Consider the following 25286-nt stretch of genomic DNA (forward strand, 5'->3'; position numbering starts at 1 on the left):
GTTGTGTATTGTGTTTCAATATATTCAGTGTCAGCTTTGGAGGAATTCTCCTTCAGCATCAGATGTGCTGTACAGGACACTAGCAGAGTATATCTGACAGGTCTGGGATTGTGTGTAATATATTTTTAAGACCTCATGAAATCATTTTGTGACTTTTAGTCAATTCCTGTTAGCTGGCAAAGACATTATGCTGGTCTAGCCATATTTTACTGGGCTGTGACTTCAACTTAATGACTTAAAACAAACAAATAAACAGAAACGCTTCAACAAGTCCATCACTAACTTCCTGTATAATTGTAAATACTCCATCACAACAGGAAGAAAAGGTTTATTCAACCCGTTAAATGGGGGCATTAAAACTCAAGGACAGCAGTATGTCAAGCAACTGGGTCAGTGCCTAAGATTAATGCCTGTGCACGTCATGTGGAAACCTTCACGAGAGCATCAGCATTCGTTTGAAGGTTCGGCAGTCTGTCAGACTTGTGAAGAAGTGTACATGCTGTTCAACTGACAGGTTAGTCATGACTCATGTATCAAAAGTTTACAAGTCATCCAAAACACTGACTCGAGTTATGAAAAAAAGAAAAGAAAAAAAAACATTGCTTTGAGATCTTCCATTTTAGGAAAAACAGTGCAAGTAATAATTAATTCTTCTGATTGTGAGTTGAATATTATAATTCAGTTCAGTTTGCATTGAGCTTCGGCCATATTATTCTTTTCATATTTTATTAGTTTGTTTACTGTTAGTTTTCTTATTAGGGCTGGGTATTGACACAAATTTCACAATTCGATTCGATTTCGATTCACAAGCTTGCAATTCGATTCGATTTCGATTCAATATTGATTATTTTGGATATCAGGGACAATACATGGCACATTTTCTCAAGGAAAACATCTCTTAACTAATGCTGTAAACTATGGGAGTCAGTGGTAGCCTATAGGCTTCATTAGCCTACTATAATATTGAAGGTAAAAATGAACTGATTTGTATAAAAACACTTAAATTACACTTTTATTTATTTTTATAATAATAAAGTTATATGAAATATAAACATTTAAATGGTGGCTGTCATAAAAACCTGCCAGATTTATTCAAACAAGCATTATAAATTGAAGAACATTAAAAATTATAATGAATATGTAATATGGTGCATATATTTAGCAAAATGCTCCTCTCTAGAGTTAATATTTCTAGCTGACTGACGAGTTTATGGTCACATGGTTTTTCTGAGGTAAATGTGACGTTACATGACATTGTTTACAAGCTGATTTACTGACGTCTTTCCACGGTTGAAACTCTGATTGAGTGATTCCACGTCACATGATACGGACTTCGATAAGTTGTACTCTACCTTTTAACACACTTTCAGAAGCTCATTCATGTTTATTTCGCGCTGTAACTGGTGTTATTAAGGCGGAAGAGAAGATCATGTGCTTCTCTAGAGCTGACCCAGAGCGATCTCACGCCACAGCGACAACACGGTATTTATGTTTTTGAATTTCGTAAGAAAATGGACGTAATTTAAAATCTGAGACTTTGTTTCATATCAATAGTAACAAAGCACAAAGATTATTGCGATTTATTGGATGGGATGCGCTACAATGATCCATTCATTCATCAGCTGAAAACAGGATGACTAATCGATTCTTGGGATTTAAGAATTGATATCGGTTCATAAAAATGAGAATTGATTAAAATCTTTTTACCCAGCCCTATTTCTTATTATTATTATTCTTGAGAGAAAGTCTATGACAGCCTATAGAACTCTTCGGTCGAAATACGTGAAAATTGGCACATAGATCGAGGAGAGTCTAAACTTTAACCATTACAAATTTTGAGTTTCTATCTTTCTTCTAGCGCCACCAATGGGCCAAAGATGCTCTGATGTTTGCACTAATAACTTTTGAACACTAAGGCCTAGAAACAAAATGCCTTTTCCCCTCTGGATCCAGAGCATGCCATGTTTATAACTACCTCCCCCCCAAAAAAAATTTAATTTGAAAATATTTTGACCAACCCTCCCAAAATTTTGCTTAGATGATTGTGAGGCTGAGCCAAAAACAAATATCACTTTTTTGCAATATACAAAATCGTTCCTGTCCAATTGTCTTAAGAATTTTATGACAAACACGCCAAAGTGGACGTGAGGCTGTTTCTCTGCACCGCTTTGGCTTTTTGGGATGAAACTTTGTACCTGTCATCACAAGCATGACTTGAGGGTACTTGCACAGTTTTGGAGCAGCGCCTCCTACTAGTCAAGTGATATGAACACTGGCTATGTTTGCTTATAACTTCTAAACAGTTTGACCAAAAGTCATGATATTAATTGATATAATCAAAACTTGGTATGTGTCTTCGGCACTCGTTCCTGAAGCCACCTGTCAAATTTTCGGTTTGGTGCCATCTAGTGGTCAAAAAAATAACCTCTTTCTATTCCGTTGGTCCTACAGAATACGATGGAATATGTTTTCCCAACAGCCAAAAAGAATCCCCATAATTGTACAACCAATCAGGGGAGCGTTTCCCAAAACCATAGTTGCTAACTAAGTTAGCAACTTTGTTGGTTGCAATGCAATTTCCCATTGCCAACCAACTAAGTTGCTAACAGGTTAGCAACTATGCTTTTGGGAAACGCACCCTAGATCTCAGCTCAACTTTGGCTCAGCCCAGTAATTGTTGCTTGCAGCTATATATATTATTTTTTTACATTTGATTAGTTTTAGTCTGGATCAAATGATTGACATTAAACCTACATTTATACATTTAGAAGATTATTTTATCCAAAGCATCTTATAAACCAGAAACTCTGTTAAAACTGAGGGATTGAGTTTAATTTGACTGAGAATTCCTCCATAGCTTTTACTGTTAAGTCGGGTCATTTTGTGATGCGAGTCTTTAGTTTGGCTGCGGAAGGACAGACTTTCTCATCACTGTAGAGAAGTGCCCCCTTTCTTTTGTTGACACCCTGTTTATTTTCCTCCTTGTCTTCTGTCCTTCTCATTTTCTTCTTCTGTCCATCTCTTATGTGTTCACCTGTTTCTGTGTCTGTATGTGTGTCTCTCTCTCGTGCTCACGTTCTCACGGTAAGCCAAGGGAGCGTGATTTTCTGAAGACGTTACGGTTGGTGAGTGCGGCTGACGCATGCACGGTTGAGCGGCATGGACGTGACCACGATGATGATGATGATGATGATGAGGATAAGGGGGTATGTGTGGACACGTGTCCTCCTGCCCCCTCAGTAACACGACTAATGTAGCGAGTGCTGTGATATTAACTGGAGTGCTGAACACAGAGAAGCTTGGCTTCTCATCAGTGGACTGTAGGCATCTAGAACTTTCCCCATATTTACATATTTACCCGACAGTTAGGTTGAAGCCACAGGGATGGGTAAATATCATGTTCATAATCACTAAATATTGCCTTCTGAGGTCTCTGTGGAGAGCTCTAGAATGCCAGCTTGGTCATTTCTCAAGACAGAAGCTTGAGCTGTGAACTAAAGGCCTGATTCAAGTTCCTTTCGCTTCAAGAGTGTGTTAAAGACCCCATGAAATCAAAGTTTTGAGATACTGCAGTAGTGAACCATGACTCTCGAACCTTGGCCCTCTCACTCTAAAACTCAGCCTAAAATCAGCCTAGCTTTTATAATATACTGCATGTTACCTTTGACAAGAAACGCCACATGCATTAATTGAGTTATCAACAAAATTAATCAAAAAGTAATAATGCAATCATCATAACAAATAATTGCATCATCATGTGTGCATTTCAGCGGAATATGGTGACAACTGGCCACAAAACCAACAACATTTAATGTAAGCCGATGCATCATGTTGATAATAAATCATATCATTTAATCGGCCGATCAAATGGATGTTAAGACCGTATTAAATCTATGATTTTGGAAAAATTTAACTTATGCAGAATTACAGCAAATGTGCATGGTCGCTTAATTAGTACATTTACAGACTGACCAGTAATTCTGAAAAATATCTATTTTCTCAAATAAAGCTTAACATGTATAAACCGGTGGCAGCGGCGGCCAGAATAAAATCAGTCATGTAACCTATTCGGTTTTAAATAACTTTAACCCAAAAAGAGGAAAAGCTTTATCCTCCAGCATCAGTCTGATTGGCTAATAATAACTGGGGTTGAAATGCTTTAAAAAGCTTTGGCTTTCTGCACAAAATAAGATTCATTTGCTGACTCCCGCTTTTCTTTAAAGTTAATCTTGAAAACGGCATGGATAATAAATTAGGAACGATGTCCTTATTAATTTATTGAATGTTGTTCCCCACAGTGGGCAGAACACATCATAACCATAGCGATAACAAGCCCCACCCATTTAGAGGGACAAAACGATTGGTCGATTTTCCCGTCATTTAAAATGAGTCTCTCATTGACTTTCTATTGCTTGGTAACTTCACAGCTGGACAACCAATCACAGAGCTGAAAGCGTTAGGCGGAAACATACTAATATGTAATAAATTAATCATAAACTTTTGTTGGTCACAAAGCTTATTTTCTGCAATAATCCGAAAGCCAATGGAAAAATCGATTTGATTGATAGTTCATTCCTGACTATTCTGTGAACAAAACACATGGAACTAATGACAGTCCTTTACTTCCAGACTCTGTTGCACTAAAGGGCAAAACAAAGGATGATTTGCTAAAGTCATCCATCATCTGCTCAACGGATCTCATTTCTCTATAAGTCACTCTGTACTGTACATTAAGTTTGATAAGATCTGAGCTGAACTGAGGCTGTTTTATGTTTCAGCTGGACAGTGGAGATTTTCTCTTTCTTTACACCTGCTTCATTCCCATTTCTTTTGCTTCCCGCTTCAGTCTCGGCCCACTCTGCGTCTTTGACCTTGCGTTTGGCTTTGTGTTTCTTCAAGGCTTTATAAAACTTAGCGCAAACCTGTCCTGTACTGTACATGTGTGAAGTTAGCAAGAAAGCTCGTCTGCTTTAGCCAGGCGTTCAGAGAGGGATTGATGTGCATTAGTTCTCTCTGTGAGTTTCTCTCTCCTCCACAGGCAGAGCGTGTGTGTGTGTGTGTGTCAGTACGGTGAGTGTGTGTGTGTGTGTGTGTGTGTGTGTGTGTGTGTGTGTGTGATCATACATGTGCTGATGGCTTCTCCTCTGTCTCTCCCTCACAGCCGCGAGAGAAGGGTCGCATGCGCTTCCACAGACTCCAGAATGTACAGATCGCACTCGACTATTTAAAAAGACGACAGGTAAGACCAGTGAGAAAAAGAAAAGGGATTTTATTATGTTATTTTTATTATGTTATGCAGTTATTGAGAATTAGAAAGAGCCAAATTGTGCCACTCAATATTTTATATTCTGGTAACACTTTACAATAAGGTTCATTAGTTAACTACATTAGTTAACATGAACTAAGAATGAACAATTATTCTTCAGCATTTATTAATCTTAGTTAATATTAATTTCAACATTTACTAATACATTATTAAAATCAAAGGTTGTATTTGTTATCATTAGTTAATGCACTGTGAACTAACATGAACACACAATGAACAGCTGGATTTTTATTAACTAACATTAACACAGATTCATAAATGCTGTAACAAATGTATTGCTCATTGTTAGTTAATACATTAATGTAAACTAATGAACCTTATTGTGAAGTGTTACCGATATTCTTGATGTTGCTGATGACAGAAAGTTATATTTGTTGGCTGGTGTGTCTCTAACTGCACTTGTCAGTGTCAAAATGTTCACAGAAGATGAGTGCGAATATGCTTTATTTCTAACAGTGAACGAGTGCATGTGAGATGCAAGAACCTCAACATTTAATATCTCACAGCTGTTTTACAATAGAAATGTTTAACGACCGAAAGGGAAAAAAACACAAACTACTCAACAATACAAAATTTCACCATCTCGAATGATACATGTAATCCATAAATGAATGTGACAAGACAAAAAGCTTTGCGTTTTCACATAACAGTGTGTATGTGTGCATATTTTAAAATAAAATATAATTTGTAAGTAAATTGATTACCTCACAATTATTTAAGGAAATTAAAAAAATAGGATCGACACATAAAATAAGCTCTCTAATTATTTAATTCCTTTACACAAAAAGACCATAAAAAAAAAACTAAAAAAAACTTTGGTCCTCCAATGTTCAAGACATGGTCATGTAGATCACCAATTTTGTGATTAAATAAGTTTATATTTTTGTGTATAATTTTCTGCATAACTTATGTGAAATATAGAAAAGTGGAGGCATTTGCAGGCTTCGTAAAGTCATTGAAGCTCAACAAAAATAAAATATAATTTACAAGCTAAACTCACTGCAGTTGTTGTATAGATGCTGAATTCTGAGGATCCTGATCATGTAAATAATTGTCAGTAATGCTACTGTAAGTTACATTTGCAATTCAAAATGATGCTAATTTGTTCCCACAGAGATATTTGACTGTATTTCACCAGTCTAGTTTCACACGTTTCAGCTAAATTATTGTAAATTGCATCTAATGTTGCTCATGTGTGACAGAGTTGATAAACACAAGTTTCCTCAGGGGTAAACATTCACAAATATTGCTTTTCTATTAATAGTTTTTGATAAACAATGCATTGAGCATATTCACTTTCTAGCTCTATGCGTTTATATGGAATAACTATTTCCTTTTACAAAATTGTCAGTTACAATATTTATTTATTTTTCTCTTCCAAAGAAAATAGATCAAATCTGCAATAGACAATGTGCCGAGGGTCAACAAAGAGTTTCTAAAAATACAAACCCAGGCAGATCTACTCAAGATAAGTGAAAGATGAGGAAGCAGACTTTGACATCAGAAATCATAAACATCTGAGATAGTCTTGCCTTACAATGCCCTTTAGCTGTGACTGTACATAACATGTTACATGACATCTCATTTGTAATTGCTTCAATAGGCCATAAATATATTTCTGTGAAATGTGGTTACAGTTGTGGGAACGCTGTGAAATATTCATCACTGCAGGCTATTATTATGATACACACAGCACATATAATCCTCATTCTTTGGTTTGTTTTCATAATTAGCATTAAAACCAATGAATATTAACGCAATAAGCTACAAGTCATACATAAGTGCGTACCTGTGATTTTATCATGAGTAAGGAGATGTTCTTTTGCATGATGCAAAATAGTGAGAGTTTTCCAAATTAGTTGCAAATGCAACTAATAAAAATATTAATAAATAATTAATAATAATAAAAACTGAAATCAGCAATACCAGTCTAACAACTTGGCCCATTATTGTAGAAAGTTCACTTTAAATGTGGCCATTTCAATCAGAAAATCTAAAACAATTTACAGTCTAATCAACGAGTCCTGATTCCTCAACCGCAGCTCTGAACTGTAGTGCCCTCTGGTGGTGGTCTACATGACTTGTGTTATAGATTTATTGCTCTTAGAATTATGTTTATAATCTAGCCATTTAACCATAGATTACTTCTGGAAACAAATGCATTTTTAATTGCAGTATTATAAAAAGATTTGTTGCCATCAACATGTATTTTTAATGTTTAGGGCATATATTTATCTATAGTATGAATGTGTTTGTAAACCATATTGAAAACATTCTATAGTAAAGAATAAAAACACTCTTGCATGTGCTTCTGTGGACATTTGAAGGCATGTAATACTACATGCCTTCAAATTAGAGCTGACAAAATGCTAAACTGTCATGTTAGATGTGATTAATCGTGAGTGACTGATTTGACAGCACTACTTCAAGTACTTATCCACATCTCATTTGCATTAGAATGAATGAATTAAGCAATTTAATTAGATTTAAATGGCCATGAAATTGAGCAGCAATTAAATCTTACTGAATCTTACTGAAAATATAGCCTTGCACATTGTAATATTGATGTTTTGGCATTGAGGAAAATGTACATTTCATTACAGTTAAATTGCATATGGTTTTTGTGTATAAACATACATTGATTTAAAACTAAAATGTCATTATATATGCAGTCATGTGTTTCATGTCTTATGTTTTATCACTCATCATAACTGTGTAACCCTCGTGTCCTCAGGTGAAACTGGTGAACATCAGGAATGATGACATAACGGATGGAAACCCAAAACTGACATTGGGATTAATATGGACCATAATTCTGCACTTTCAGGTGAGTCGACTATTTTTGGGTTGTTTATTTGTCCAGTTAAAGATGTTTGAAGGATGTCCGCCCTGTTTATTCCTCTCGAGGTGAAACTATGAGGATATGCCAGTAATCAGGTATTGAAATATTGTTTTGTCTTAGTTTAATTTTGTTGCATGACTAGCATTCTTGTACAATGTTTCAGATCTCTAGATCTAAACTGCTTTTATTTTGCAGTTCATTCTCTGACCACAAGAGGTCAGACATGTATTTGCTCGAGGGTGTGCAGATATTCAGTGAAATAAGACAAATGTACAGTTTGCTCTGTATTTACTTCAGTCTGTGGCTGTGATAAGTAACCAGCATTGCTTTATTTGGCTGCTGTATTTCAGCAGATACATATAGTGTATATATGCTGGCTTGAGAAGGAAAACATGCTGTTATTGTATAAAATCCCTAACATACAAACATCAACATTTTCATTTTTAACCATAACTCCTGGAGCTTTTAAACTACAACCACCCATAACACCCTAGCAACCATTTAGAAGTGGCCTATCAACCACTGAGGAACCACCTAGCAATGTCTTAAACCACTTACAACATCTTATCAACTGCCTTACAGTGTCCTAGAAACCACCCAGAACACCTTTGCAACTGCATAGAAACTAAAACATGCTAACAACCACCTAGCAACACCCTATCAACCACTCAGAACATCTCAGTAACGGCCTTGTAACTGCCTAGCAACCACCTACTAATGCTTTAAACCACTTTCAACATCTTAGCAACTGCTTAACAATGCCCTTGAAAGCACTCAGACACCTTAGCAACTACAACCATCTAGAACAAATTAGCAAACACCCTAGTAAGTTCTGAAACCCTCTTGCAACTGCCTAGTAACACCTTAACAACCACCTAGAACACCTTAGCAACTGCCTATCAACACCCTAGTAAGTTCTGAACTCCCTTGCAACTGCCTAGTAACACCTTAACAACCACCTAGAACACCTTAGCAACTGCCTATCAACACCCTAGTAAGTTCTGAACTCCCTTGCAACTGCCTAGTAACACCTTAACAACCACCTAGAACACCTTAGCAACTGCCTATCAGCACCCTATTAAGTTCTGAACTCCCTTGCAACTGCCTAGTAACACCTTAACAACCACCTAGAACACCTTAGCAACTGCCTATCAACATCGTAGGAAGTTCTGAACCCTCTTGCAGCCACATAGCTTTAAGCCTTCACATTTTTCTTCAAAATGCCCAATTAATTTAAGTCCATAAATAATCTTCAGATATATTTTTGCATTTTCCAGGCAAGGCTTCATCAAGCTAATGTTAAAAGATTGTCTTCATTTCTCTTCTCTATAGTGTAATTGTTGTTAGGCTGTAGGTGGAGTGCAGTGAGCACTGTTTCTGTCAGTCTGAGAAACATGTTCACTCAAATACCCAGTGTGACGCTGTAATGCGCTTTCATGCAGGAACATTTACCCTATTTTAATGAAACTTAAATTATGTGATTTATGTGAGTGACTACGTGGTGTGATTGATTTATTAAGGTCGTCATTTTAGTATCAACATGTACGAGCTGAACCTGGAAAATATTAGTATCATTACATACACAAGATCTGTCTTGTATCTTTTACTCAGTTATTCAGATTTATATTTTCATCAGATTCAGCGGCCGATGGCATCCTGAGCGGGTGCTTCACAAATGAGCTAAAGGTGCACGGAGAAAATCATTTGGCCTTTTGTGTTTGTGACAGGCTTTTATAAAACTCCTGAGTCGTAGACCGAGGCTCAGTCATCTGGAGTCTGAGGGAACTTTATGAGTTCACACTGAACGGTTTTAGACCCGATTTTCACTCGCCGACATGTTTTGTGAGATCGCCGGCAAATGCCCGAAATCACAGGTAAATCGGTGCTCGTTCACGTGAGGGACAATCACACAGTGTGAATTATCAAAGACACGATCTGAGAGAACTATTTATTTACCCCAAACTCTCTTTGCAGAACACAATCCTCGCTCCCCGTGTCTCCCCAACCACTTCCTCCTGCAGAATCTGTTTTTCTTTTTCTCCTTTTCACTGCAGATCAGCGCACGTACAATTTGAATTGCAAATCTTCTCGCAGGCTATCATTTTTAATAACAATTTCGGTCTCGCGCACGCGTGATTGCGTTATTTCCTTATCACTTCTCGCATGTGTTTGGTTGTGAAACGTAGTTTGCGGACCAGACAGAAGTTGTCTTTGCGATTCTTTCTTTTGTTAAGTCATGCAGTGTGAACCCTCCTGTCTACGATCTGTCGTGTAATGTGCACACACCAGCGACTGAATGTTACCACAGATAGTCACGCAGTGTGAAAGGAACAGTGACCCGACTACTTTGAAAATGGTGCAGTGTGAACTCCGCATTAGAGGTCAAACAGGTTATACTGCAGCTGTGCGTCTGCAGGTCTGAGCTTGAGAAACCTTCTCCACATCAAACGTACCGAGGCAGAGAGGAGTGCAGTCCTAGGGGCCGCTCACACAGGACACGCTCCAGCCTTCGGTCTGCGCTGGGAGGATTTTTAACTCTTTCCCTGCCACTCTTTCTGTGTTTTCACTGTTATACGGTAGGGGGCGCTGTTACACATCTTCTGAAAGAGTGCAGAATCTCCTGATCATAACACAGGTGAAGAAGAAGAATCAAGCAATATCATATGTAAGCAGATGCATATGTGAAATAACGTAATCATCAACAATAAACAGCATATAAATCAAAACTGCCTAATGTTACAGAATGAAATGTCGACCCAGGACGAGCTTTAGGACTGTGGATGTGGGGGTGTTGATGGACTCGATCTACTCCATCTGTGTTTTGATCATAGTTCTGAATCTGATTCAGATGTAGTCTTTGACAAAAACATGATTTTATCAGATTTTTCCTCAAAATGTTGCTTTTTCATGAAATGAACCCACATTCAAGTGTTGATAAAAAAAAAATTATGCAGGAATCTAGAATAAAACAGTTTTTTGTTTAAAAGCAGAAGGTCTGTTCCTTCTTTAGATATATTTACTGTTCTGATATTCTTACATCAAAATATTCTGGGGGTCTTGAAATGTGTGAAAATGATCAAAAATGCTGGCGGGGAAAGAGTTCATTGTTGGACAGTTGACACATGAAGGTCTCTGGTCGTCACATCATAGCTCACAGCTTTTTATTGCCACATTTTTTTGAGATGTTGTGTTAAGTAAAAAAAACTGTTCAAAGTTGTAAACTGCGTCTCTGGGCTTTGGTTTCATTCCTCGGCCAACACGAATGCATCCTGGTCCGAATATCCCCTGCTGATTTTGAACACACTGTCCCACTTTCACAGCGGCAGATTATTAATATCCTTGGCTCGGCTGCTCGTTCGTTTCGAGATGATGTTATGAGGGAAGAATGTTATCCTGTCGCAGAAGTCGACCCGAGTCTCAGTTAAAATCCAAACCATCACAGCTCTTCCTAATTCACATCTCCAGAATGCGAGAATGACACCTTCACTGCACCTCGTTCTGGCAAACCACACTGGCCCAGCCTCCCTGACAGCCCTCAATCGGCTGAAGGCATAAAAACGCATTTCTGGGGCATAGCCGAAGAATGTGTTAAATAATGCTTGGGTTCATAAAACATGCTGACAGGTAGCGTGGGGACGTGCAGAAGCACCTGCCGCTGTCACTCTCACGCGAGCCGTTGGGCATGAAGCCTGTTCCCTCATGATCTGCAGTTGGACGGTACGTACAGTAGAGTTGTTTTTGATGGCTCTGCTCAGACATTAGTCTCTCAGGGCAGATTTTTTCACCTTGTTAAATTTCTTTGGCCCTCCGGTCTCTTCTTTGGAAGTATCTAGTTTTGAATCGGATTCCGATAAATACAATATCACAATTCACTGTAGATGAACGTGTTGTCGGCAGATCTTTAGACAATAACTTGTAATTTAAAGATTTAAAGAACGCAGTTATTCATTTATACAATATCCACAGCTGGCATCTGAATACTGAAGTCTGTTTGAACATGCGATCAAAGGCATTCACTTCTGAATCAAGCTGGTGTTTGGCATTATGTTTTTTCTGAAGCTTTTGCTTGTCGTTTTTGCCTTTTAAACATGCTTTGAAGTCCTTGAATAAAGAGTGTATGTTAGGCCAGTGCAGAATATTGATTTAAATTTTGAGTTTAGATTTGGTGGGAAATTCCAGGTTTGCTTTGTTTGTTTGTTTGTTTATGTCATGTCTGCATCGAAGAAAACCTGACTACTACAGTACATCACGCTGGGGGCTGAGGAGAATTTGAACTAGTCAGCTTGCTACCATTTAACATGGGTAGTTTTAAACAGCAGCCCTGGCTGACCTTTGGGGAATCACTCATTGTCAAAACAAAAAAATCTGTGAAGAGTCTGAGAAGTGAGAAGAGTCTGCAGCCATAAAGGGAAAGTGGCAGAGCTTGTGCATAAACAAGATCAGGAGATATGATACTTGCTCACCCTGCTGAAACATCCAGCATAAGGCATGTTTTGTACGCTGGGACCAGCATATGTTGTCTTTTGGGTGCTGGGATGATCCCAGCAAGACCACAACAAAGCTTGTGTATGTGTTACATATAATGTTTCTTTGTGTGTGTTTATAGTTAAAGAACAAGACAATTTTCCAAATTAATTTTGATAAATTATTTACTAAATTGTTTACACAGCATAATCCCCAGTGTTAAACAAACACTGCTCAGTTTTCATATGGTCCCAATCTGTAGGGAGTAAAAGTAAAACTGAAGCAAATGTGCAGTTAGTGAAATAAAGTAGATTCATTCTACAAGTGATGATTGAGCATTAGTGATGAACACCTGCTGTTAACAAGCAAAATCACTGAAGATAAGAGGAACAACAAGAACAGTAAAAAGAGAAGAGATTGGCAGAAACACAACAGCTACAACTGACTCACAGCCACACAGCCTTATATGAAATCAACTGCAAATAAAATCAATATTAATATACATTTTTTCATAAGGTTGTATGTACAAAGGTGGTTGAGGTCTGTTTTAAGTCACCATTATGGTGATAAGTGTTCCCTTTATTTGGGCACTTTGTCATTGACTTTGGTTGAATTAATTCTCTAATTCACTAATCAGCACTATACCAGCATTAACCAGCACTATACCAGCACTAAGCAGCCCTATACCAGCATTAATCAGCACTATACCAGCATTAACCAGCACTATACCAGCATTAATCAGCACTATACCAGCACTAACCAGCATTACCCATCTTGGACCAGAACTGTACCAGCACTAATCAGCCCTATACTAGCATTAACCAGTCTGGACCAGCACTATACCAGCCCTAACCAGCATTAACCAACCTGGACCAGCATTATACCAGCACTAATCCGCACTATATACCCGCATCAACCAGCCCGGACCAGCACTATATCAGCATTAATCAGCACTATACCAGCACTAACCAGCACTAACCAGCCCGGACCAGCACTATACCAACATTAATCAGCACTAAACCAGCATTAACCAGCCTGGACCAGCATTATACCAGCACTAATCCGCACTATACCAGCATTAACCAGCCTTGACCAGCACTATACCAATATTAATCAGCACTATACCAGAATTAACCAGCCTGGACCAGCATTATACCAGCACTATTCCGCACTATACCAGCATTAACCAGCCTTGACCAGCACTATATCAGCATTAATCAGCACTAACCAGCCCGGACCAGCATTAACTAGCCTGGACCAGCACTATACCAGCACTAACCAGTCTGAACCAGCACTATACCAACATTAATCAGCACTATACCAGCCCTAACCAGCATTAACCAGCCTGGACCAGCACTAATCCACACTATAACAGCATTAACCAGCCTGGACCAGCACTAATCCACACTATACCAGCATTAACCAGCCTTGACCAGCACTATACCAGCACTAACCAGTCTGAACCAGCACTATACCAACATTAATCAGCACTATACCAGCCCTAACCAGCATTAACCAGCCTGGACCAGCACTATACCAGCACTAATCAGCCCTATACCAGCATTAACCAGCACTATACCAGCACTATATCAGCATTAATCAGCACTATCCAGCCCGGACCAGCTCTATACCAGCACTAACCAGTCTGAACCAGCACTATACCAACATTAATCAGCACTATACCACCCCTATTAACCAGCCTGGACCAGCACTATATCAGCATTAATCAGCACTAACCAGCCCGGACCAGCATTAACCAGCCTGGACCAGCACTATACCAGCACTAACCAGTCTGAACCAGCACTATACCAACATTAATCAGAACTATACCAGCCATAACCAGCATTAACCAGCCTGGACCAGCACTATACCAGCACTAATCCGCACTATACCAGCATTAACCAGCCTAGACCAGCACTATATCAGCATTGATCAGCACTAACCAGCCCAGACCAGCACTATACCAGCACTAATCCGCACTATACCAGCATTAACCAGCCCAGACCAGCACTATATCAGCATTAACCAGCCCAGACCAGCACTATATCAGCATTGATCAGCACTAACCAGCCCAGACCAGCACTATACCAGCACTAATCCGCACTATACCAGCATTAACCAGCCTGGACCAGCACTATACCAGCACTAATCTGCACTATACCAGCATTAACCAGCCCAGACCAGCACTATATCAGCATTGATCAGCACTAACCAGCCCAGACCAGCACTATACCAGCACTATATCAGAGCGGAGCGTTTAAAGAACTTTCCTTCTTGTCAGATGCGTGTGCAGCTTAAATTGCATTTGAGACTTGTTTTCCCTTTTTGTGTATTATAACACCCTTAATTTATAAAGCAGTTTGTAGCATGTCGCTGGATGGTTACTATAAATTTCTAGGAAGTTTCTAGGGATCCGTCCTCAAGTGTGTGTGTGATGTTATGGTGGTGAGATGTGGTAAAAGTAGCAGCACATTTTGTGTAGGTTCCTTAAAACAATTTAACACAATAGTAATTTTGCCTTAGCTAACACCCTTAATTAACTTTAAATGAATGTTTGTTCTATAATTGTTGTGTAAGCTAATTATATTTTATAACTATACAACTGAGAGGATTTAATAAACACCCAAGCAAGTTTATATAGCCAATATAAGTTATCATCTTCCATGTCTATGACCGCTGGTTATGTTTGTTTGCTTTAAGTGTTGGACTGGATCCTTTTCAATGCTTTGCTCTTGTTTTGAGCTAGATTAAAGCGCAAATAGAGAGCTTTGTTGTGTGGGGCAGCGCAATTTGCCATGTTGTCAATCCAGCCACGTTGTCCTGTTATTTTAAAAGCCCACATGACAGGCCATGACTCTCTCAGCCTGGTAAGTCCTATTTGAATGGCTCAACTTGCTGAGCAGAGGTTTCACACACGGCCCAGAAGCCATCAGGGAACAGATGAGAGTGTGTCCCTCTCTCTCTCTCTCTCTCTCTCTCTCTCTCTCTCTCTCTCCAGCCACCCACCAGTAAGGACATTCAGCCTCTGGAAACTCAACACCAGCAGGGATCTGGGGGTGGCTGTGTTTACACATCACATGAGGACAGTGACGTTTCCTCAGCTGTGACAGAGAGCTACCTAGATCTGCGTTAGTTTGTGTCGCCTCGATCTGTATAGTGTTTGTTCTGGAGGATCAGGGCAAAGGGTGCAGTTTCAAAGGTCACTGAGACTGCAGTGTGTTGGCAGCATTAGAAGAAAGGGCCGGGCTGTGCAGCGAGCCTGGTGAACGTGCGATACAAGAAACAGAAGTTTGTTTGGAGCGTCTCGGTCCTCTACCGAGTCTCAGAGGGATTCACATCATCCGCACTTCTCTGGATATTGGACTACTGCTGATTTGTCTGACATCACCTTCATACCTAAATACTTGCTGGGGAAACGATGGCTGCTAATTCCTGGGATAATAAACTCTTGAACTTGCTGAACTTGTTTAAAGCTGGCTGGAAGGAGTGAATCTTTCTTAATGGAAAGGCTTATTAGCATAAGCAACCACCATGGGTAATATGTGTGGATGCGTGAGGGACTCTAAGGAGGAGTGTTATGTTGATCCCACGAAAGCCCCAATCAGCCCCGCACCAAAGGAGCTCAGTGGACGCCGATACTTTCAAAGGAGGAAAAAGAGAAAATCAGCTGATTTTAATGCCACTGACTCTTTAAGAAGCCATGAAAGCTGTAAGACTGATGACTTGGATTATGCCACATCTGGTGGTAATTCTCTCAATCTGGTTGGTACATGTAACTCAGAGCAAGATGAGTTTTCAAGGCCCAGGCAGCACAGTATCAGCCATGGGGTCTACGTTGGAGAAGTCCCAGTCCTCCGAGGTAAAACTGGTAGAAAGCCAGGTAATTATCAGATAAATAAGGACAAAAGCAGGCCCACTGCCGAGCATAATCTACACGGGGTCACCAAGAGCTCTGGAAGCATCACCACAAAGGACAGGCTTGTGGAAAAGAAACTTCTGCGGAGACAATTGAGGAAGGCGGCTAGTTTCGGAGCGGTGGAGCATATGCTCCAGACACTGAGAGAAAAAGGCTCCCTGGAGAGGAGCAGTGTAGATCGTCAGCTGGAAAACATGGAAGGGTTCTCCAGAATTATATGGGACACTCAAGTGCACAGGAAGCGGAGGAGGGCCCACACTTGCTCGGGGCATTTAGTTTCCCAGGCTTCTTTGGATACTGTCCAACAAGATCTTAAACTTGGTTCTACTAAACACCAGGAGGTAATATCAGCATCTATCAACATTTGAGATGCCATTTATGATGCAATGACACGATGCACATGGCGTTACTTAATAACGCAATAATGTCCATTGCACGTCATACACTGGTAATTTGTGATATACAGTATGCTGCATTCACACCAGGTCTTCGTTGCTATAATTATTAGATGGCAACCTGGAACATTCGACTCTACGTTAATCCGGAAACTGAGTTTTCATTACAAAACGCTCTCTGCCAAATTAGTGTTTTCTAGCATTTTACAAAAGTTTCTCATCCACACTGAAACGTTGGAAAATGCTAAATTCACCTGACAGCGCATGTGTAAACCCTCATGAAAACTCACTGAGACGATATAGACATAATCAAGTATCACACAATTCTTCTGGCAGGATCATTTTATTTAGCAAAATATCTCAGCATTCACTGATGCGTCCAGGTCGCACTCACACACCATTATATGTTTCAAATGTGACTGAATTTTGTGTCATCTTTGCAGGACTGTGATATGAAGAGTGTGTGAAGTAACATTTTAGCAACAGTGTGAAAGTGAATAGCTCACAACAGGTATAAACATGAATATCTATGGGTTCAATATGCGTCCCATGACTAAACTTGCGTCATCGTTTTAAAACAGCGTTTTCAAATGTATCCAAATGAGAGCGTTTTTCAAAAAGATTAGTTTTCGTTGCTAAAACCCCATCTTAGTGGAGGGACTGAAGCCCAAAACGGAGAGATGCGTTTTCCAACGAAAACATATTAGTGTGCACGAGGCCTAAGCGTTATTAAGACATTAAAAATAGTCAATTATAGGACTTATTAAACAGAAAATATTATGAAATATTTACTCCTGAAGCCACTACAACCTTGAGGGTTTTTTCCGCATGATGTTGCAGGGGTCAGTCGGGGCTCTCAGTAAATTCTAACTTTAAGTTGTTTTCATGACTTCTACAAGGACGTAAATGCTTTTTCAAATGATGGCCTGACATGGCGTGAATGCACCTATACAACAGCCTTGAGTGCTTTAATGATTTATTTATGGATAAAATGGTTACTACACATAATATAAATATTTAAGCCAAGTACATTTACCTTTATGCATTTGGCAGACACTTTTATCCCAAGTGATTTACAATGCATTGGATGTGTGCATTTGATCAGTACGTGCATTCCCTTGGAATCAAAGCCATTATGGTTTTATTAGCACCACTCTATTGGTTGAGCTTCAGGAATGCTATAGGAGACATAAGACAATTAATTTAGTAGCATGCTTCCACTAGAAGGTAATAGTTGATCTTTATGTTGTGTTGCGATATAACTAGTGACTAGTACTTTGTGTCATTGCTATTACTATATTTTTTATATATTGACCAGTTAGCATCTTGAATCTAGACACTAGCCATTTTTTAATGAATGATACAGTTTTTCCATAATATGATCATTCACTGCAGTGATTAGTCAGTGTTGGCATGTTTTGGTGTGTCTGGTTCTTGGTTTAATAGCTCAGTCTTTCCACACCCACAGTCTAAACACCATGTGCTCTGCTCTCTTCCTACAAGCTATAATTACACTGTGGCCGGCCGGCAGATTCCTTTGAGTTTACTTCAGTGTCCGCACGTACACGTATTATACACTTACCGATCTGTAAATGATTGTTAAGATGTTGTGGTATGATGTGTTTCCTTAAATCAGTAGGTGTTGGCTTAACTTTTGCTCCAGGCATTTGATTTTAGAGCTGAAAATCCTTCTTTGTAACTTGAAGTCATGTGAGACAGTGACAGTCTCTGTTCATAAGTCGCCATCAGTTTTTTGCAATGCTATATTGAAAATGCATTTAATATGATTTATTGCCTACATGGAGACTACTTTAAATATATCTAAATGAAGAAATGGCCCTTTTATTGGTACTATAACACAATCTAATGGGGTTGGGCAAAATAATGTGAACACCTGGAAATAGGCAATATTTTAATATTTTAACTTCTAACCTTAGAGTAGATTAATACAACTTTTGAATGTGGTCCATCAGAACATTGCCAGTTGCTTCAGAGATGTTGAAGGAGGGAATCTGCTTCTCACTCAATAATATTCAAGTCAGGTGATTAAACTGACCAGAGAGGATGATGAAGTTCATCTTCATGCTCTAACGTTCCTGGTTTTATGATCATAACTCCATCTTTTTCACATTTTAGCAGTGGTGTCTGAGATTAAATCTTTAATTGATGTTGGTTTTGGTCAGGTTTTGTGGAAACAGTTTTCAGGGTGAATGTTGAGGTTTGCTGTCTGTTTTCTGTGGTGGTTCTGTGTTGTTTTGGACACAATCCTTCTTAAGCCGCGTTTCCTCCTAAATTACCCGGAACAATTTGTCCCAGGAACTTTTTTACCAGGAACTTTTTTCCCCCAGACCTGTTGCTAGCCGCGTTTTCACCGCGGTCTAAAGTACCATGAAGATTAGGCAAATAGTCCAGTGATGTAGTACTGCGCAATACTTTACAGTTCCCACTGGATTTCAACCTCGTCGTTGGTCCATCGGTCGTATTTTTTAAACTCCATTGTTGATTCGAATAGCAGACGACTGTTACTGCACGCACCGCAACAGATGGTGGTTGAATAAAATGCTGCGTGGAGTCAACCAATCAAAATGCGGCGTGAACTCAACCAATCAGCATGTTCAGTGCCCAAATCCCACCCCTGAAAGTTCCTGAACTTTGAAAAAGTACTACCTCACGAGCAGGGACTTTCGGAGGGGGAAATATTTACCCGGAACTACATTTAGACCCTGGTTCCTGCGGTGTAAACACACCGAGTACCACCACAAAGTTCCTAGTTCCTGGGGAAAGTTCTTGCAGTGGAAGCGTGGCTATAGTGTTCGACGGTCCCTGTCATTCACTTTCAGTTTTTGCTCTCTATTCTTCTTCACTGATGAAGTCTTGCCATGCTTTGTGTTCACAGTCTTAGCATATAGACTGTTGTTCTTAAAGCACACAACAATTGGGCGGTTAAAGGACAAGTTCGGTATTTTACACTTAAAGCCCTGTTTACAGATCGTATCTGATGAAATAGAACGGTTAAGATTAAAATTTGGACACATGCTCCTGTCCCAAGAATTTTAGGTTTATTTCGCTTTTGTGGACCTATTTTGCCAAACGCGTCACACCCGTGATTCTTCCGTTGAGAGCTTGAATAATAGACACTCCAGCCCAGTTGGTGGCGATAATGCACCTTTGCCAATTGCAAGCAAACCACGGGCATATCCACGAAATAAACCTAAAATTCTCGGGACAGCAGCATGTGTCCAAATTTTAATCTTAACCGTTCTATTTCATCAGATGTGATCTGTAAACAGGGCTTTAAGTGTAAAATACCGAACTTGTCCTTTAAGGTTACAGATGTCAAGTCGCCCATTAAACTCACATCTTGTACTAAACACTGCACCACTTATACTGCACTGATATACAAACTAGAGAATATGAGTAACAAAAAGATGAAAGATAATCGCACTGTTTGTTTTTACAACAAATGATAACAATCCTATCACAAGGAAATCACATTATGAAATAAATGCTTTTCTCCAAAACACGCTGGCCATAATTATTGGCTCCCTGTTATTAAATACTTTTTGCAATCTCCTTTTGCCAAGATAACAGCCCTGAGTTTTCTTCTATAATGCCTGATGAGTTTGGAGAACAACTGACAAGAGATCAGAGGCCATTCCTCCAGTCAGAATCTCTCCAGATCCTTCAGATTCACAAGTTCATGTTGGTGCTGCTTCTCTTCATTCCAGCCCACTCATCTTCTATGGGGATCAGTTTAGGGGACTGGGACGGTCATGGCAGAAGCTTCATTTTGTGCTCAGTTACCCATTTTTGTGTTGATTTTGATGTTTGATGTCAGGCTGTTGTCCTGTTGGAAGATCCAACCAATTAAAGCACACAACAATTGAGGTGCACACAAATCTCTGTATGTGCATGATATATGCATCTTTATTTATTCTTAATTCTAAACTCACCTTTTGCTAGATTATTTGCAGAACAGATTGAAATTACATTATGGCAAAAACCTTTAGATGTGAAGTCTTGCACATTCATTTCAAAAAGTGTAATTCTGTTATATGTTATATGGTTTTTAAAACAGTTTAAAGTCCCCCTGTGGTAAAAATCAAGCTTTTAATGTTATTTATATGTAGTTTTTATATGAGTATTTTCTCCTTAAAACTGCAGTCTCAAAATCACATTTTGAAATCGCTGGTGTTTCTGACGTCACAAACTACCTTGTAACCAATCAGATCAACGTGTGATCGTCAACGAGTGGATCTCTGAGCTGAGTGAGTGAGTGAGTGGAGGCGGGGCTCATTTGCATATTTATAGAACCGCGTATACTAAATAAGGCAAGGGTGTCAAGTTACATTCAAGCTATTTTAAGGCATGAAGAAATTTCTTTTCAAGGAAAAACAGTTTAAATATGTAATTTTGTTGATCAAAGATGAGTTTTAAGGGTTAAAATTATTGACTACAGGGAGACTTTTGTGTTACAAAATGACCATTTCTTTACAGATTGCTGAATATGACTGGGTTTGAAAAGAGGCCCCATATCTATGTTATAACACAGATTCTTAACAATATTAAGGAGAATGTCATCTTTCCTGCCTGTAGATCTCGGACATCCACGTGACGGGAGAGTCCGAGGACATGACAGCCAAGGAGAGGCTTCTGCTGTGGTCCAAGCAGATGACCGAAGGCTACGTAGGGGTTCGCTGCGACAACTTCACTACCTCGTGGAGGGATGGACGACTGTTCAATGCTATTATTCATAAGTACAGGTAATGTCAATTTCTAGAGCGTATACATGTCTTTTTCTATCTGTTTGCATCTGATTTTGTGTTTTTAAAGGGTGAGTAAATAAATTCGTTTTTTGGTGATCTATGTAAATCTCGCTTACTTGGATTTGACTAAACACAGAGGCTCTGCTTTAAACCCTAGTGGTGTGTCTCGCTCTCAGCTGTCCACATTGGCAGAAAAGAAAACATCACATCACTATCTACCAGGTTCTTTGTCATATTGTTCATAGTGCATCGATTCACGTTATTCCATCGAAAAACAAATCTGTCATAAAAATGTAATAACTTGCTCTGCCTCGGAAAAACTCATAACCTGTTATGTACAGTAGAGACATTTTTCACCATTCAGTCCTGCTACAGATGGATAAAACTCTGCCAGCAGGACCGGTAGAACTGAAGTACCGTGTGTATTCAGTACCAGCTGATTAGGGCTGGGCGATAAAACGATAACGATATGTCTCGCGATAGACACGTAATCAATATCAATAAAAAATGCGTTCAATAAATTTTTTTTCTTCGTCGGAAGAAACCAGAGGTTGCGTAGCAAGTTTGGTTGCATGAACAAAGGCACTCACTCTCTGGTAACCAAGCAACGTAGGAAGTGACACGCTAACAGCCAGTCATGTAACAGTATGGTTGCGTCATATCGTTGTCTCGTGTTGCTGGATTCTTCAGTAACAGAACCGGCGTGGAGTGATCAGTGGAAAATGATGCCGCAGCGATTGATGATAAAACAGGGAAAGTCGGCTCGCCAGTTTGGCTGTTTTTTGATTTTATAAAGGCGGCTGCACACCGGACGCGCAGCTCAGCGCCGCGCCGCGCCACGTCTAGGACAACTCTCACCTGGAAATCCGATAACATCAGCAATTTTCTGATTTCTGTAAATAAATATAAAACTAAATGTATATTGCAGCACAGGGTGAAGTCCGTATATACATTAACTACGATTTGAGACACACACATGTACATTTAATATAAAACTATGTAAATGGCGCTCTGTGGCGCGGCAGGATTTTGAACACGGTCCTGAGCCGCCGCGGACAGACGCCGAAAGGCGCCGCCGGTGTGTGTACTCTCATAGAGAATAATGTGTTCGAATTTAAAAGACGTGGCACTGCGCGGCGCGCCGCCGAGCTGCGCGTCCGGTGTGCGACCCCCTTAAGTCTGACCGTAGTCAGACCAATGTCGTCGGCAAATTATGCAAGACCGTCGTCGGTTTCTCTGTTTATATTTAACACTTTGCACTATTGTATGACACTTTATTAAGCATTTCTTACGTATTCTTTAATTTTGCACCTTAATGTTAAGAGATAATTGTTAAGTGTTCATTGTGATTTTAGACTTATGTTTACATTTGAATTATTTGAGTGTTTTCCATGGTTGTGTTGACGTTTCTGCCTTTATAACTGAGGGGATTATAATCAGAGGAAGGTTAAGTTTAAAATAAAAATGTTTAAATGTAATATATTTGTCTCCTGGTCCTTATTTTAAATAGGTCATAAAAAATATCAATAATTATCGATATCGACCGATATGAAACACTTATATCGTGATACAGTTTTCAGCCATATCACCCAGCCCTACAGCTGCTTTTAAACGCTCTCGTTCGTGTTTGTTTGAGCACTCTCTGAGTGTCAAAGGTTTCTATTTACAAGTGGTGAGCAATGTAGCCAATCACAGTCATATCTGTTGAGCACGTGAATTCAGTGGCCAATCAGAGATACTAGTCAGAATCCACGTAACACTGCTGAAAACGCACAAGGCTTTGTTTTTATTTTGCGCGAGCTGCACTATGTACTGTAAATAATGCAGTCAGTTTTTGGGATTGACAACCGCATCTCCTCACAGGTGTGAGTCCTGAAATTACGGATGTGAGTTCGGTGATAGAATGTGGTTGTCACTCCTGTAAATAACCACACTGTGTGTGAACGTAACCGTATTAAGGACTCAAATACAGGACTGACTGGTGTGTTCTGCTGCCGTGTGAACGTGGCCTAAGAGATTCATTGTACAATTAAGATAGTTTTTTTATTATAATAGGAGTTTTCGCGAGAATGCAGAATTCAGTGAGCTTGTGCTTTAGAGATTGACAGCCTTAGTGATTATAAAGGGAAGCTCTTCTCTTGCTTTCTGTTCATAACCTATTCACAATCTGAATACTGTTTAGTTGAGTTTTGGCACTGGCCATTATTATTAATCGAAGGAGATGTATGCGTGTTATCCAAGCATTAATGGCAAGGAAAGACCCTTATACTTGAGAGCGACACATATGAGGCGTTTCTGGGTGTTTCTCACTCATTTCTGCTTCGAGGTCTTGATTGTGGCATTTCTTTGAGGTTTAGAATCCAGTATTCCTGTAATTCTTCTGTCTTTTATGAGTTTAATAAAGAACCTTGTCTCGTATTCTGACCAATCACACCGCGTCATCTACGTCAGCTGACCTGTAAATACACAAAAACTGTTTCCATTGCAGTTTTGCGAAATATTTCTTTTTTGAATTGCTTGAAAAACCTCCTCATGCGAACTTAAAAACTTTTTTGCGATAAATGGGAGTTTTTGTGAAATTGACGTGTTTCCATTGGGCGTATTTTCAATTCGCAATTTCAATTTGCGCAATTTGAAGGGTAATGGAAACGCAGCATGTATTGACAACAGTATTCAAATGCGTGATTAAATCAGAAACTGGGATGATTGATCGTGATAACCAGCGGATGAGACAAACAGGACAACATTTTTTAAAGCACTTAATTCAAAAGTTTTTGCTCTGGTACTAAAATTGGTACAGAGAACCGCAAACTTTGACTAGTATTGGTATGTTACCGACTACTGAAATTTTGGTACCAGAACAACCGAATATCCTGTTTCACTCTGAAATAAAATGTTACATTGTGGAAGTAAAATAGTTTACGAGAGCTGTTTGACTTGTACAGTATGTGTATCTCTCATCTCTATTCTTGGAATGATCTGTTGTGCCTCATAGTCATAATCTGCCCTTTATAGTTTGATGAAATGTCATTTTACCTAACAGAAGCACAGATGACCTAGATTCTGAATAATTACTTCTTTGTGCAAAGATATTTCCAGCCATCACTATTCCTGTCAGTCAGGGAACGTTTGGTACTGATAATAATCCTTATGAGTGAATCTCACGAAACTTGTCAAGAGCATATCTGGGTCATATTTCACCCCGAAATCAAAACAAAGAAAACCTGTTTTTCTTAAAGAATATGAAGACTATTTTTGGGACCAAGATTCTTAGCGGTCCTAAAATAAGCTTCATTTTCTCAATGCAAAATATAATTGTTCCTTATATGCTCCTTCAAATGAATGACGTCACTTTATTGTGAGTGAGTACCGTACATGTGAAGTTTTTGACACTGTTTGTCACTGATATCCAATGGGGATTTACTCAAACCCAGTATTACTCCAGGGTCACTTTGCATAAATGAAAATGCCTGTCACCATCAATCAAACAAAATTTTTATTAAAGCTAAATCTTGGAATGTAATACCAAACATATCTGTCACTGAAAGATATCAGACATGCAGAGATTTTGAAATAT

General features: G+C 39.2%; 1 protein-coding gene across 3 annotated transcripts in view; it reads left to right on the forward strand.

Annotated features, from left to right (window-relative positions):
• The window catches only part of dst (dystonin), a 200758-nt gene that overhangs the window by 52118 nt on the left and 123354 nt on the right, over positions 1-25286 (forward strand). For all 3 annotated transcript variants that reach the window (XM_082153876.1, XM_082153877.1, XM_082153878.1), the window contains exons 7-9: positions 5162-5239; positions 8061-8153; positions 21540-21706. In XM_082153876.1, the coding sequence (XP_082010002.1) occupies positions 5162-5239; positions 8061-8153; positions 21540-21706 (338 nt within the window). The remainder of the gene's footprint in view (positions 1-5161; positions 5240-8060; positions 8154-21539; positions 21707-25286) is intronic.

The sequence above is a fragment of the Leuciscus leuciscus genome (genome assembly GCF_965113295.1).
Source record: "Leuciscus leuciscus genome assembly, chromosome: 22".
In the NCBI taxonomy this organism is placed as follows: domain Eukaryota; kingdom Metazoa; phylum Chordata; class Actinopteri; order Cypriniformes; family Leuciscidae; genus Leuciscus; species Leuciscus leuciscus.